This window comes from Palaemon carinicauda, chromosome 30 (genome assembly GCF_036898095.1).
Source record: "Palaemon carinicauda isolate YSFRI2023 chromosome 30, ASM3689809v2, whole genome shotgun sequence".
Lineage (NCBI taxonomy): Eukaryota > Metazoa > Arthropoda > Malacostraca > Decapoda > Palaemonidae > Palaemon > Palaemon carinicauda.
Genome location: NC_090754.1, coordinates 84,921,732 through 84,937,504, shown reverse-complemented (window position 1 = coordinate 84,937,504; position 15,773 = coordinate 84,921,732). Strand labels below are relative to the sequence as shown.

At 36.6% G+C, this 15,773-nt stretch overlaps 1 protein-coding gene across 1 annotated transcript in view; it reads right to left on the bottom strand.

Moving 5' to 3' along the window:
* Positions 1–1,065: 1,065 nt before the first annotated feature.
* pkaap (A-kinase anchoring protein pkaap) overlaps positions 1,066–15,773 on the bottom strand; it is a 98,164-nt gene continuing 83,456 nt past the window's right edge. Inside the window, exons 9-10 of the mRNA XM_068354133.1 lie at positions 12,265–12,394; positions 1,066–12,075 (exon numbers count right to left, since the gene is read on the bottom strand). Of these exons, the coding sequence (XP_068210234.1) occupies positions 11,905–12,075; positions 12,265–12,394 (301 nt within the window). The 3' untranslated portion in view covers positions 1,066–11,904. The remainder of the gene's footprint in view (positions 12,076–12,264; positions 12,395–15,773) is intronic.

Below are 15,773 nucleotides of genomic sequence, written 5' to 3'. Positions count from 1 at the left end.
CTACTTGCATTTTAAGGATGTTGATGTGCAGATGCCTTTCTTTTCAGGACCAAACAACCAAGATACCTAGGCCATCAAGGTGTGATCCCACCCCTCCTTTGATGGATCTGAGAACAGATGCATGTCTGGTGGCGAAGAGTTTAGTGGCACTCCCCTGATGACGTTTTTCTTATTCACGCACCAGTTAAGATCGGCCCAAACCTCCTACCCCACTGGAACCAGACGGCTGGCAAGTGATCCTTCAGACACCATTGAAGGGACCTCTGGTTGAGACGCCCATGTGGAACGAGTTTCTCCAATGAGGAAAGGTGGAGAAGAAGATTCTGCCAGCGCACGGTTGCTCAACCTCCTTAAGCCTGCTGTTGTGATCATCCGACATGAACTCTCACCTGCTGCCATATTCATCAGCATGCCAAAGTACTTTGACCACTGCATATGAGATTAGACTTCTTCCAGTTTATCGCAACCACCAGATCATAGCAAAAGGCAAAAATCCAATCTCGATCCTGTAGCCATGGCCTCTCTGAGGATGGCAACAGAAGATTTTTTGGGGACAGATCCCAGCAGAGACAGACAGAGTACAACGTACTCCCTCGGCCCAATGACAGCCTTGAATGATGCCATCTTCTCAACCAAGTCGATCAAGATCTTTCTGGAAGAGAAGAGCTGCAGACCACTGTCATGAAAGAAGAGCGAAGGAGGTCGCCGAAGTTCTTCCATCAACTCAAGGAAAAGAAACTGAACACTCCTGCCCCAGCTGGCTACTGGGGTGGCAAGGCTACCGTGGTGGCTGGGACTCAGACAAAGGGCTGAGACTACAACAAGGGAGGACCGTGACATGGGGTTGGAAGCCACTCGGTTACCGTTCACCCTCCTCGAAAGAGAAATAGTGTCAAAATAAGCCTCTCCTTACAACTACAGTATGGCTAACCTTCGCAGAATCAGAGTTGAAGGACAAAGAGGATAAGAAGGAGGAAGAACAGCACTCACACTCTTTCCTCTTCCTGGCTCTATAAGCAGAGGGTCAAAATCTAAGTGACAAGCAAATGACTATGTTTTGGGGGGGGGGGGGTGAGAAATACGTTGCGCCTACAGGAGCCACAACACCGAAATACACTTTTACAAGGGAGAAGGAATGCACAATAACAGGGCCTGGTGATCCGTTAATAAGCGAGGCCAGAGGCACAACCATAGACACGGACCAGGTGATATGGGTCCCGAACCACCAGCCATAAGGGTCGGGGTAATGGGCACAGGAGAAAGGGTGAGATACACAAGAACCGGATCAGGGATCAAGGTAACCCAGAGCACTAGAGCAGCATGGAAGCTCATTTACAGGCTTTCACAGTCCTTGTGGTCTTGGGGGGTCACCTAGACCCTGATACTGGGGGCAACACCACGCCTTTCACCACAGCTTCACCAGGAATATATGGGGAACTGGGGGATTAGTAGCCTTAGCTATAAGCTGCCTCAAAAATGTAATAGTGAGCCTACCTGAAAGATCTGTGGAAGTCTTTCAGTCATCAGTAGTCTGCATGAAAAGAGGTGAAGAGCTTTTAGCTTTCGAAGGGGATGCAGCAAACCCTTGGGTACCACATACACCACCAAAACCTGAAAACCCCACCTATGCAGATCTAAGGGCTGCTTGTTGCTGATGCATACTCACCGGGGACTGAACCAGGGACAGAAAGTCTTCAACTTACAAACTTAATAGGCTCAAAGAAGCAGTTTGTAAGGCAATTTGTTTGTAAGTTGAATCTCGTCAAATTTTGGCCTAAGGAACGCTTCACTCAACTCAATTTAGTCTGGTTTCATATTGTACAGTACATGTTGCCTCATTACTGCACTAAATTACATGATATTGTTTTATTCCAGTACAGTATTTCATTATGAACTTTTGATACAATATCTGAGATTTTTTATTTCAGTTGGATTTGTGTTTGTATCTATGAATAGTTGTAAGTTGAAGACCTTCTATACACAAGGGTAGCGGAAACAGCAAAAGACTACTTCAGTGTCTTTTTGAGAGTTGATAAGACCAACCCATGCAAAGGCTTAGCTTGCTTCTTTCTCTTCAAGGCATACGCCTGACACTGCACAAGAGACCATGACCTGCATTCGGCACATGGGGATGATTGCAAGCAATCGTGCCCCAACAAGACGTACAGAGGGAGTGTGGATCTACAGCCGGTTTGCGACCGCCTTTTGCCTGGCAATTCCGAACATCTTGCTTTACCTGTACTTCCATCACAACAAGTCCAATAACACATTCACTTCCTGCAATAGAAGAAAAATATGAAAATGTTTGGTAAGGCACTGGCATTATTGTAAGTGTACTCGACAGCGGGCAAGTTGAAAGATAGGCTATTCCAGCTTGGAAAGAAGGCGGGGTTCCTCACCTGCACCCTTTACCAGCTGGTTAACCACTTGTTAACAGAGCTCTAATGACTATCTCCCAATTGTGCTGAAACAATCTCCCTAATTAAAGGACAGGGATTTGATTGTTGTGTAGGAACAAACAGAAAAATAGGCCTTTATAATGGAAACATAAAATAAAAAAAATACTATTATCTTAATTAAAGATTTGCCTTTATATTCATAGGCCTTAAATCTAAGATATTCACACTTACAGATAATACTACCCCAGAACCACGGGCAGTATAATTTAAATTGCTGAAATAGAGAGCAAAATATTAATGAACACTGAAAAAAGGTTCAAAGATCAAATTTCTGACAACAAATCACAAGAAATAAGTTTAAAAATCTATACTAAAGTCAATACAACCATATAGTTTCTATGGAATCATGTGACTTCCATGACTGGCCAAATTCACCTATAACTATCTACATTAATTTTAAACTGAAATATAAAAATTCTGCATCCAATAAAAAAAAAAAAATCTAAATAAATTGGAAGAGCACTTCAAATGTTTCACAACTTTAGAACTTTTTATTTTAAGCCTTATAGTATTTCCTATGTAATATCATTGTATCAAATCTTAATAGACTATCATGATCTGTTAGGGGTAATGCCAACAGTACACTTTCCTCTGTGCACTGTTGCCATCATTAAAAGGTATCTGCAGCATCCCTTTGGTCGTTAGCTAACAAGCTTTTTAGGGTATATTCTTCTATCGCCATTGTCACTTCCTTTCTTTTATCTTTCTATGCAACTTCTCTAACTACAGTATTACTTCAAAGCACAACTGTACAGTTTTCCTCCAAGTAAATCAGCAGATCTCTGTACTTCATTGCACAATCCGAATCTCATCCGCTCTTTTATTCACTATCTTGATACGCTGAATAACCTCATGCTTCCTGTGACAGGTCATCAGACCAAAAATCTTTCTTAATTATATCAAAGTTAATATTCTTTATCAGAAATATTAAGAATTTTCTTTGCATTCACATATAAATTCCCCCCTTTTAAGCTACAGTTATCTGTATTCAAGAACTAATGTATAAATAGGTCACTCCTGTATTCTTATCAAATCTTGCTTGAAAAGAGAAAGTAGTAGAAGGGTCCACCTTTCTCCCCATAACAAAACCGGTCACAACTATTTTCTAGATATTTGCTTTTGATCAGCATCCTTTTCTTTGAGTAAATACTATTACATAATTAAAGGGAACCTTCTCTATTACTTTAAAAATTATGAATTAAAAAAAGAAAGATTCTTCATGTTATACAGTATAACCACATCAATTCCTTATAAACTTCAAGTATTTTTCCAACTCTTCACCTCAAAGATACTTTCTCATTATAAACAAAGAACATTATACAAATTGGATTAACAAACCTTTACATTGTAACTTTAAAAGTCCTGGTTTTCATATTTATGACAGAAATCGAAATTCTAAAATTCTGCTATAATTTGGAAATAAAGAAATATTCTTAAAGTACATTATAATTTCTGTGTAAAAGAGCCTAATATCTTGTATACAGAGCTGTCTAAATATTACCAAGATAAGATATTTTACTCAGATAAGGTAAATCTCAATTCAATAAATTCTCTCAGTCTCCTGATCACTTTGAAAGCTCAAATTTGAATAGATACAAACGTCATATCAGAGGTAATAGGGGGAGAGACTCTGAAGGGATGTATAAAAGTAGTTTCAATCTATGAAATGTAAAATCTGTTTTAAAAGGTTATATGTACTCAGAGTAATTAATTACTTCTTACTTGAGTCAAATATTGACTCCTGTACCTCTACAGTACATCATAAGGATAACATAACTTGGTACTAAGTGTGAACCTACCAAATTTCACTTTATTGGATGAACACTAACTACCACTTTTGAATTAATACACTTTTCTCAAAATGATACCCATCCATTCTTTCCAGCTAATCAAACTATCTCAAAGTACTTGAATTCATACTTATTCAAAATCAGTAATCAAACCTGAGGTCTTTTACTGGCGAGTCAAAAGGGCAGTCTCTGGACTTAAGTACCCATTAAACATTGCGTTTCGCTTAAAGGCCGCTCATGAATGGCAGAGGCAAGGGACAGTGACATTGCCCTATCAAGCAGGACAATGCCCTAGAGACTGACCATATATACATATGATCAGTGTCCAATCCCCCTCTCCACCCAAGCTAGAACCAAGGAGGGCCAGGCAATGACTGCTGATGACTCTACAGATAGACTTATAGGCTCCCCCAAATCCACCATCCTTAGCTCACAAGACCAATGAGGTTGTAGCGACAAGAAACTAACGAGTTTGAGCAGGATTCGAACCCCAGTATGGCGTTCACCAGTTAGGGACATTACCACATCGGTTGCGGTGGTTATTACCATTATCCTTGCTTTTGTTAGTGCATTCCAAGCTGCAACCTTAATGGGAACACCAGGATGCTAAAAAGACCCAATTGGGAAAGCAGACAGCACAGAAAAATAAATCAAGTAGTAAAGAATAAACTATATAAGGAAAATAACAAATAAAAAAAGCATAAATAAAAGATTAAAAATCAGGGTAAATAACAAAGATAAACTATGAAACGAGACAACATTATTGTCAACCTGTTAAAAAAAAAAATAAAAAATATTTACACAGTTTGAAGTTTTCAAGTTCTACCAATTCAACCACATGATCATGAAAATAATTTCACAATTTGGTCAAAGCAGGAACAAAATTTCTAGAAAAATTAGTGATATTGAACCTAAAAGAGAAAGGCAGGACTATTAGCATTAACAATAATCTACATGGTTAAAAGTCTAGTTTTAGAAGCTTTGAATGCAAAAGATGATCAGAACTATGAAAAATCTCATACAAATGCATAATCTCATCCTGATCTATGATAAGGAATTTAACAATTCTTAAGATATTTACTAATAACTTAAGAAAAGAGGCAGCTTATGGGGATTATATGGGAGAAAAAAATACTCAATACATGGGAAAATAAAAAGAAATTTTCTAAGAATACAATAATCTCTAAAAATCTTGAAAGCTTTTTCTTAGTACTGTATATCAAAATTTTATGATATCAAAGATATCAACAATACATACATAATAAAAATTGATTCATAAAAATCTTAAATGAATTGCAAGTAGTTAAAAAAGCACTATCAGAGGGGCTACCAGCACAAAAGCCTGTATCCCACACAAGACTGTGGAGATCTTAACTGACAGACCATTAATTCAAAGATGTAGAGTGGGGGAATACACTCCTCTACCTACTAACAATCATACTTTGAGTTTTAGGGTCTAACTTCATCTCCAATAATTTGTATTATGTATTAATCATAACTAAGTTTCTATTCAGAGCTTTGGCAACTATAAATCTGCAGGGTGTCCATAAAGTCTGGTACATAGGAAAGTTCACTATTTCATTTATGTTATTTTTCTTGTCCAGATTGAATGATGGTTGTGTCTAAAGAACAAATCGAGTTGGTACTCTTAAGTGGACGTGAAGGATGGATGATTTTATCGCAAAATTTCAGAAGAATTTAACCATCGACATCCTCATGGGCAACCTATTTATTTTACAGCTGTCGGGAAATTGATCAAGAAATTTAAAGACACAGGCAGTTTATTGGACAAACCATATTGAAAATATTTATTAACATTAGATTTAAATAAAATTGTTTTGTTTTAAAAGTATGTGTTAATCTCCTGTGTACCCAGACTTTGTAGACACCTTGTATAATCAAAACAAGGGACCAATGCAAAGAGAGCAGTATCCTCTGTATATGCAACAAGCTTGTTTTCAAGGTCAAACCACATATCACATATACAGTATACATGACTCTTTGGTCAAGGCTGTCAAGGCTTTAGAAGCTACATTTAGTCGAGAGAGTTCACATGAAAAGATCAATTCAAGTTAATACGAAGTTCTAATTCCAGGTCCACATGCATCTGTATATTGTTGTCATCCTTGTGACTGACATCTTGTATTTTAGTGAAGGTGCAACAAATGAATATATATTCCTGATTATTTCCTCTTTATTTATATTTCCTCCCTTTTTCTGTCCTTATGTGAATTAATAAAGGTCTAAAGCTGCTATAGAATTAAGGCTACCCTTCTAATAGACTACATCCAGCCTTGGCAATATATTTGTCAAATTTACAGGTTACTTCTTTTGAAATTCCAAATATAAGTCATGATGATATCTAATAATGGCAAATTTTAACAAAATTCAAGAAAACACTGGGATATGCCTGGCCCACTCTTGGGTCTGTATTGCAGTATCTATCATGCACAATGACAATACTGTACCATAATCCGATCTATTCCAATACTTGTAATTAAAAGCCTTTTCATAGAAAATAGGAATCTAAAATATTGTGAATACTAAAAAAAAATTTGTTATTAAAGTAAAAAGTCTAGAATATTGTAAATACTAAAAAAGTTTTGTAATTAAAGTAAATAATTGTTAGTGTGATTGCATTAAAGCAATTTTTTATGCATTGTGTGTAACTGAGAATGGTTCATCAGGAAAGTCAAAGTGTGTGTAAGAACTTTGTTCTTGAAGTGAAGTTGGAGATTGTGCAATGAAGTAAAAATAATGAAAAATAACGTGTCGATGCTACTAAGGCACTAGGACTTCCAAAAATGACTACATCTGCTTTAGATAAAATATGCTGCCTTTGCAATGAAGCAGAGAGTACTATTAAGAGACGTATGATGCTGACATGATGACAAAGAAGTTTTTCAACTGCTAAATAGCTAGAATAGGGGTAAGCCACCATAGCAAGACATGACAATGGCAAAGACCTTCTCTCAATTAAGCAGTCTAAAGGACACAGTAAGAGGACTAGATTAAGTCAGCTCTTGTAAGAATTTTAACAACACAGAAAAACTGTAAGGGCTGATGAATTCTTAATATGAGTTAAAGCTGGGCCTCTTTCAGAAGATGATGCCTAACAAAATGTTCATGCCAAAGGAAAAAAACTGCAGATTGTTACAGATCTTACAAACTGTACAGTTTTCCAAATCAGAGATCTGAATTTTTTTTCTCATTTAATATACGCTTTTGGTAATTCAATGTAAACATTAAATGTATCAAGAAGCAGTTTCATGTAATCTTAAAGGTATATAGCTAATGCCAACTACCACCTATAGCTACACGGTTTGGAATGTTTTGCTAGTACAGTAGTATTAGATTGCGTGGCACTATGGTCAATCACAGGTTCTTAAAATATTGCAGCTCGATTAAGTTTTTCGAATCTTTAGAAAGATTCCAAATTAAATTAAATTCCCATACATTTTCTCTTCTTTATAGATGATTCCAGTCACGCTAAGGCCAAAGACCATCGGTATAAGAATATCCATATAATGTTTTCTCCTAACACCATTGTCATTAGACCTATAGACAAAGGCATCATCTCTATTTGTAAGTGGATTTACAAATACTGGATGATGTGATCATCTGTGTTCCTGATGCTTGGTTAACAACAAAACTGTGGCAGCTGTCAATAAAGAACGAGTGGAGAAAGAAATGTCCTTAATGCATCCAGAACGGGGTCCCATCAACCCAGACCATCTGTAGAACATTCTTGAGGAGATTACTGAAGAGGATGTTTCCAAGTTACTGGAGATACATTGAGAGGCTAGCCAATTAGGAGCTGACGGAGATTGAGAGGTTAGCCAATTAGGAGCTGACGGAGATTGAGAGGTACGCAAGAGAATGGAAGGTTCCGAAGGATAATGAGGCAGAAATTTTGTAAGGACAGTATTAGCCAATGTGTTTCTTTGTGGCATCCATACGTAATTTAAAGATGAGGATACAGTTCATCCAAAAATTTCCAGGGCCACCATACAAGATATGAAATAAAAGATTCTTCTTGTTTTCTTTCAGAAAAGGTATTCTTTCTTATGAGTGTTGTTCTTCCTCAACCTTCAATATTAATAAAAGGAGACTCTCCATGTTCACTAATGTCCAAGGGAGCTGCATCTACCCTCCTCCCTCTGAAATGTCTTTTTTTATTTTGCTGTCATTAGAGTTAATAGCTCTTGATGAATGGTATTGAACTACATGAAGTCAACTATAGATAAGTTTACCTAGATTGAATATAGATTAAGGAGTGTCAGCATATAGAAAACTATATAAAATTTTGATTCATATCTATGATTGTACTGTAATGTACTTATTCTATTTGCTATTTGATATTTTATGTGAAACAAAGGTACTGTATTTAATTTCATTTGGGGCAACAAAAAAAATTGGTGAAGATAACTTGTGTTACTGGCTCCTTTAAAATTTAATATTGTTGGATTTAAATTTTATGGCATAATAAATGTTCTTGTTAAAACAAAACATTTCCATTCTGGATTAATCTTACAAAAATATTAAGAAATATTAGAATAAGATTAAAACTAGCTAAATTATGAGTCCACTTTGAACACTGTAAAAACATTTCAGAAAACTAATTAACTCTATAAATACCAGTATCCTTGGGATTTACACCCAATTAATAAAAACAAGAAAAATTAAAGTGGTTTAAATAAATGAAAAACAAAACAATAAAATGCTCTGAAAATTTCATACCCTAAAGTAAAACTAAACAAATTAACGGCTCAACTAAAAAATAACTTGTCTAAAACAACTTGGGTTACCAAAATTACACCCCTGTGCTAGAAGAAACCATAAATTATGTTACAGCTGTGACCATTAATCATGGTTTGTCACCGCAATACCAACAGGGGTCTCAAGTTAGACTTAAACCGAAAACAGGATTTATCCTAATCTATACATAAGGGTAAATCCCATCTTCCTAAATTTTACTTCTATTAAGAAAAATACACTGCATCTGCTTAAACCCAAAATACTTAACAATTAAATATTTGATTAAATTACTTTTACTCAAGATTTTAGTAAGAATGGAATCAATTTCACATTACAAAGATCGTACCACAAACGTAAATTACTTTTTGTAGAATGATGTGTCTTAAGTGTACATAGACACTGAATAATGCTATCATGATATTAATCTTGCAAAAATTGATGCTTAGCATAAATGTGTTTATATATCTTACTGAATTTTCATATATCTTTCCAGAAAAAGTATGGATGTATGAATGGAAAAAATTAACAAGTACCCATACCCTCTTCAATGATCATTCTATAATAAACTTGTATTTGGAGTCTAAAGAAGGTTCACAATATCCAAACTGGAAACTTCTTAATTTTGCAAAGCAAATAGATTAAAGAAAATTAATATTTCCACACTATGACATAAAGGGAAAATAAAGCTAATAAATTGTACATACCATCTCAAATAAAGCACCATTGCTTATCAACCTTTTCAACATTTAGTATAGGGAATTTTCTAGTGAAATATCTACATCATAGAAATTTTCAATAAAATACCTTAAAAGTACAAACCACTAGAATAGCTATGCTACATTAAATTTCACTTGCACTTTCTTTCACGGGAAAGGAATCCACTCTGAACAGAAACAAAAGTTCAGTTATAATGTGTGGTTTGAAACTTTCATAAGGGATTTTAATATTTCCCACTTGGCTTTGCAGAATTGTCCTGAGAAATTATCCCTTTCCCTACAGACATGTTTGCATGACACTCCATACTAGTTTATAGATGAAGTAAAAAATAAACACTATAAGATAAATATTACATGGATAATTATAATTCATTACAGAGCTGAAATAAATTGATTGTAGGAATTTAAGTGATTGATGGGATTATGAGGAAACACACTTGACTGTTTAAAAAAAAAGAATCATCTTCAGATATTTTACATGTATAGTACACAGCATTTCAAAAGTAATTCCACACATATTTGTATTTAGTGTTATGCAGAATGCATAGGAATGTCCTGTGTTAACAAACTGTGTTGAAAAACTTTAATATCAATATTAAAAACTATAAACTTTCAGAGTACAGAAAACCATGGGATATGCTAATATTCTATATAATATTTCAACTTTCATCATCATCATCATCTCCTCCTACGCCTATTGACGCAGAAGGCCTCCAACTTTCAACTTTAGACAAAAAAATAAACAAGTGTTTATAATAAGCATCCAATATTATGTAAATATCTAAAAACAATTTGTTACAAACCTTTCAAGTACCTGCAGTTTTATTGTATTCACTCGTCCAGTGCCACACAATACAACAATGACGGTGATAACCTATCAAAACTTCTAGATACCTGGAATATAATGCAAGCTATGCAATTATGACATAGTAGTAAGCACTCGCTTTCTTAGAATTAATATGATAAAAATTAATAAAAAAATTATTTAGAAATACTAGATGACTTTCGAGAACAACATATAAATTCTATCACACACGAGCCTTGCTAAATTATGGATTCCTTGGCAAGCAAACAATTTTAAAAGAATTGTTTCTCCTCTTGGGTAAGCAAAATCTCCTCTTATATCCCAGGAAAATAAGTATACAATATCTCATGTTAAATTGAACCCGCATAATTAACAACGAGATTCACAGATCTGTGTAACATATAACTACAGTGTTATATCTACTGTATGTACAAATCCTTGGAAGATATTCCAGAAAAGTAGGTATAACCATCCCACAGAGAGAGAGAGAGAGAGAGAGAGAGAGAGAGAGAGAGAGAGAGAGAGAGAGAGAGAGAGAGAGAGAGAGAGAGAGAGAGAAAAGCACCAAATTATGCACTTTTGTTTTTAGGAGACTTACAAGAAAAGCAGAGAAACAAAGCTTCATGCTCCTGACCGCACAGAAGTTCATAAACCTTAAAATCCTTGAAGAGAATATAAGTTATTCAATTCAATATTCATAGCCTGTATTTCATAATTCACTCTCTTAGGCTTGAAATAAAATAATAACCATGCTAAACAAAATGACATACAGCACATGACACTATCAATATAAATATCACTGTAAAATGGGAAAGGTCATCATATCATCACCCAAAAATATCACAACTCACCTGTAGGTGACTATTAGGTTTTAAGGCGAATATACAGGTGAAGTTTTGAGTCTGTTTATAATACAAGTAGCAACTTTCCTTGATATCTAAACTGATTGCATGCAAACACCTGAACTTAATTATGTAATATATAAAGCATTTATGGTTATGGTTTTTGTGTCAGTATAATATTTAACAAACGGAAAGCCAAAGTGATTGTCAACTGTATGAGAAAAAAATTTTGAACATTATCTTCCATTAACATTGAATTTTCATATTATAATTCTTTTCAGCCTTCTAAAATAAAGGAAAATTCTATAAACAGGATATCGTTAATGGAGATGACTTAAAAGTATAAAGTATATACCTTTCGAGTAAAGAGTGTGGTACAGAATATCAATCAGCATTGTAAAACAATTAATCTGACTAATATTCAATACTAGTATTTACTTTTAAAGTAAAGATAATGATGTTTGTTTAGTTTTACAAAAAAACATCTGGCCTTTGTATACCACTTGAAGGAAGAGACATTCTTTAAATGGATTATCATGAAGTAAATACATCACTTAAATTGTCTTGTGATGCTGACGACGGTGAGAGAGGAGGCACTGATGATGCTACACTTGACCGTGTGCTGCTATGCTGCGAGCCCAATGTGACGCTTGTCACATCTTTAATGATCATCTCGGCAACTTTGTATGCCATATCCTCCTTAACCTTCGTGAAGGAATATATGAAAATATAACTAAAATCCATTTATTCTGGATGGTGAAGATATGTAGTGCTATTGATGTTATATTTTATGCTTACAAAATATGGAATATATTTAAATCAATCTGAACATATGCTGCAAAATGATTATAATAATATACTGAAATATATAATGTTTCTCAAAAGAATACTCACTTTATTCTCATCCATGTTAACAAACTTCTTAAGTGTCCGGGAAATCTTTGACTCTGTCTTGCGATCTGGTTCTGGCTGGAGGTCAGATTCAAAACGTCCCAGCTCATTAATGAAACCACAGCTCATTTTGCTATGGATACATATAAGAAAAAAATCAAAATAAAGTCTATCACATCCTTTTATTTAAATAGTTTCCCAATATTCATTTGCTACATAGCTTTAAATGCAAGCTTGGAGATAAGAAAAAGTTAAGAATAGATTCTAATAATAAAATCTATTATTTCTATACTCGCCTGATATTCATATCACTTCTTCTCTAGATGCCCAGTTTATCAACAGTTATTAATATTAAAAGCTGCTCATTGATGGCAGAAGCAAGGGACAGTGACAGTGCCCTATCAAGCAGGATAAACCCTAGAGACTAACCATATTACATATAATCAGTGCCCAAGCCCCCTCTACACTCAGTCCAGGACCAACGAGGGCCAGGCAATGGCTACTGATGACTCGGCAGATAGACCTATAGGCTCCCCCAAACCCCCATCCTTAGCTCACAAGGATGGTGAGGTTGTAGCAACCAAAGAAACTAACGAGTTTAAGCAGGACTCGAATCCCAGTCTGGCGTTCACCATTCAGGGAAATTACCACATTGCCCACAACAACCATTATAAACTAAAAAAATTCCCACTTCCTTTCCTTTCAATAGAAACATCTCTTGTAAATAATGAGACACTAGAGGTTAAAGGCAAGAAGTGAAGCTGTGACAGGCTAGAGGCTCTTTGTTATTTCAGTTTTAAAGTCAAAACTATTCCTTTTTCTCTTGACACCACAAGTCATTGAGGAGGGTTGGCACGTATAGAAAAAACAAACCTTATTACAGTATTAAGATTCTTTTTATTTTTGAACCTACCCTAATGTTCTTATTGCTGACTCCCACACTCCGATGGAAGTGGAATGCTAGTGAAGGAAAGAGACAACAGGCTGCATTGTTGCAAAAGCCCGTGCCTGGCAATTTACAACCACCACCACCAACAAACAAGGAAAGAGATAATTCATTTATAAAAATAAAGTACAGTAGACCCCTGGGGTACGGCGTCCCCAGCTTACGTTTTTTTCACGTTACTGTGTGGAATAAGATGTTTTTTCGTCCCCTAGTTACGTCATTTTTCCCCACCTTACAGCGTCCAATTCCAAAACTCAAACTTGGCGGTTTTTACGTGTACGACTGTGGGAGTCACTAGCTTACCACCACGCTCATACGTCACTGCATATGTCACTAAGAAGCTGGTCTGCTACTGGTCGGCGTCACGGCGTCACGGCGTCACTAAGATGCCGATACGCTATTGGCCGAAATCCCACCCACAATGCCTGAGAGAGATGCTGCCTCTCTCTCTCTCTTTGTTATACGCGCGCTCAGTTCAGAATCTCGTGTGCGTTTCGTAAAGACTTGATCTCATGTGAGTGCTTGAGATATCGTATTTTTTGTGCATTTTAGTGCTTAATTATAACTTTAATTTGTTAGCCATGGGGCCCAAGATTGCTAGTGATGTTAAAGGGAGAAGTAAGAAGATGATTACTATGGAAACGAGAGATCATAAAGAAATATAAAGAAGGCATGCGCATCGTTACCCTCGCTAGTATGTATGGCCGTAACCAGTCTACTATTGGTACAATTATCAAGAATAAGGAAGCCATTAAAGGAAGTAAGTCTTCTAAAGGCATGACTGTCCTTGCCAGTGGAAGGACCTCAATCAATGATGAGATGGAGAGACTCCTTCTCCTATGGATTAAAGAGAAGAAAATCGCTGGTGATACACACACGCAATCGGTAATTTCGTACAAGGCGAGTGCCATCTTTGCTGATCTCTTGGAAGCCCAAAGAAACGGCGGAGACGAAGGAACGTCACAGCAAGCCCCCAAAGAGTTCAAGGCTTCTCATGGGTGGTTTGATTGCTTTAGGAAGAGGACTGGTATTCACTCAGTCGTCAGGCATGGAGAGGCGGCCAGTTTTGACAAGAAAGCAGCAGAAGAATTCCTCAAGAAGTTTGAGAAAGTAATTTCCAGAGAAGGCTACATTCCTCAGCAAGTGTTTAACTGTGATGAAACTGGCCTTTTCTGGAAGAAAATGCCCCACCCTACATATATCACAGCTGAAGAAAGAAAACTTCCTGGCCATAAACCGATGAAGGACAGACTTACCCTCCCATTTTATGCAAATGCCAGTGGGGACTTAAAAATTAAGCCCCTACTGGTATACCACTCAGAGAATCCTCGTGCCTTCAAGGCACAAAATATCACGAAGAAGAGGCTCTCGGTATTTTGGAAGTCTAAAGCCAAGGCTTGGGTCACGAGGACCATATTTATTGAGTGGGCAAACGTCTGCTTCGGTCCTGCTGTCAAGAACTTTTTAGAAGAGAACAATCTTCCTCTCAAATGTCTCCTGGTACTGGACAATGCCCCTGCTCACCCTCCTGGCCTCGAGGACATCATTCATCCTGACTTCTCCTTCATCAAGGTTTTCTATCTGCCACCGAACACCACCCTTTTCCTCCAGCCTATGGACCAGCAAGTGATTGCCAACTTTAAGAAGCTTTACACGAAGCATCTGTTCAAAGGATGCTTCGAAGTGACCGAAAGCACTCAACTCACCCTCCGTGAATTTTTGAAGGGGCATTTTGACATCGTTCAGTGCGTGAGGATGATCGACAAAGCTTGGAATGAGGTTTCACGGCGCACCTTGAACTCCTCATGGAAGAAACTGTGGCCAGCTGTTGTGGCAGAACGAGACTTCAAAGGTTTCGATCCCTCAACCGAAGACGAGGCCGTTGATGATCCTGCCCCTGAGGGTGATGTTGAGGAAATAATTTCAATCGGGAGGTCCATGGGGCTTGTTGTCGATGAGGCTGATGTCCATAACCTTATTGAGGAGCACAGGGAGGAGCTTACGACTGAAGACTTGAAGGAGTTGGAGGCAATGCAGTTGACCATCATTTAAGAAGAGCACAGCTCTAGTGGTGGCGAGGACAGGGGGGAGACTGAAGAAACGACATCGGCAGAAATAAGGGAAGCTATCGGTTAGTATGAAAACCTTACGAGTTTCATTGGAAAGAAACACCCAGAAAAACTTCACACAAGTCGTCTTATGGAGAGTGTTAATGACAAGTGTACGAGTCATTTTAGAAATATGTTGAGGAATCGTCAGAAACAGGCTTCTTTGGATAGATATTTCTCCAAAAGAGAAGTGTCAGAAAGCAAAGATGATAATAGTGATTCTATCAAAAAAGCTAAAAAAGAGTAATTTTTTAAGTTCTAAAAAAAAAATAAAAAAAATTTCAAAAGACAAAAATAATAAAAAAAAGCATTTTTAATTTTAAGTGTTTAATAGTAAGAATAAATTTATTAGTAAGTGTACATAACATAATAAGCATTGATACGTTTTTATATCTACTGTCTCCTCCCCTCTCTGCCTCCACCCACTACCAGCTCAAGTCACCTCACTCCAAAGGTAA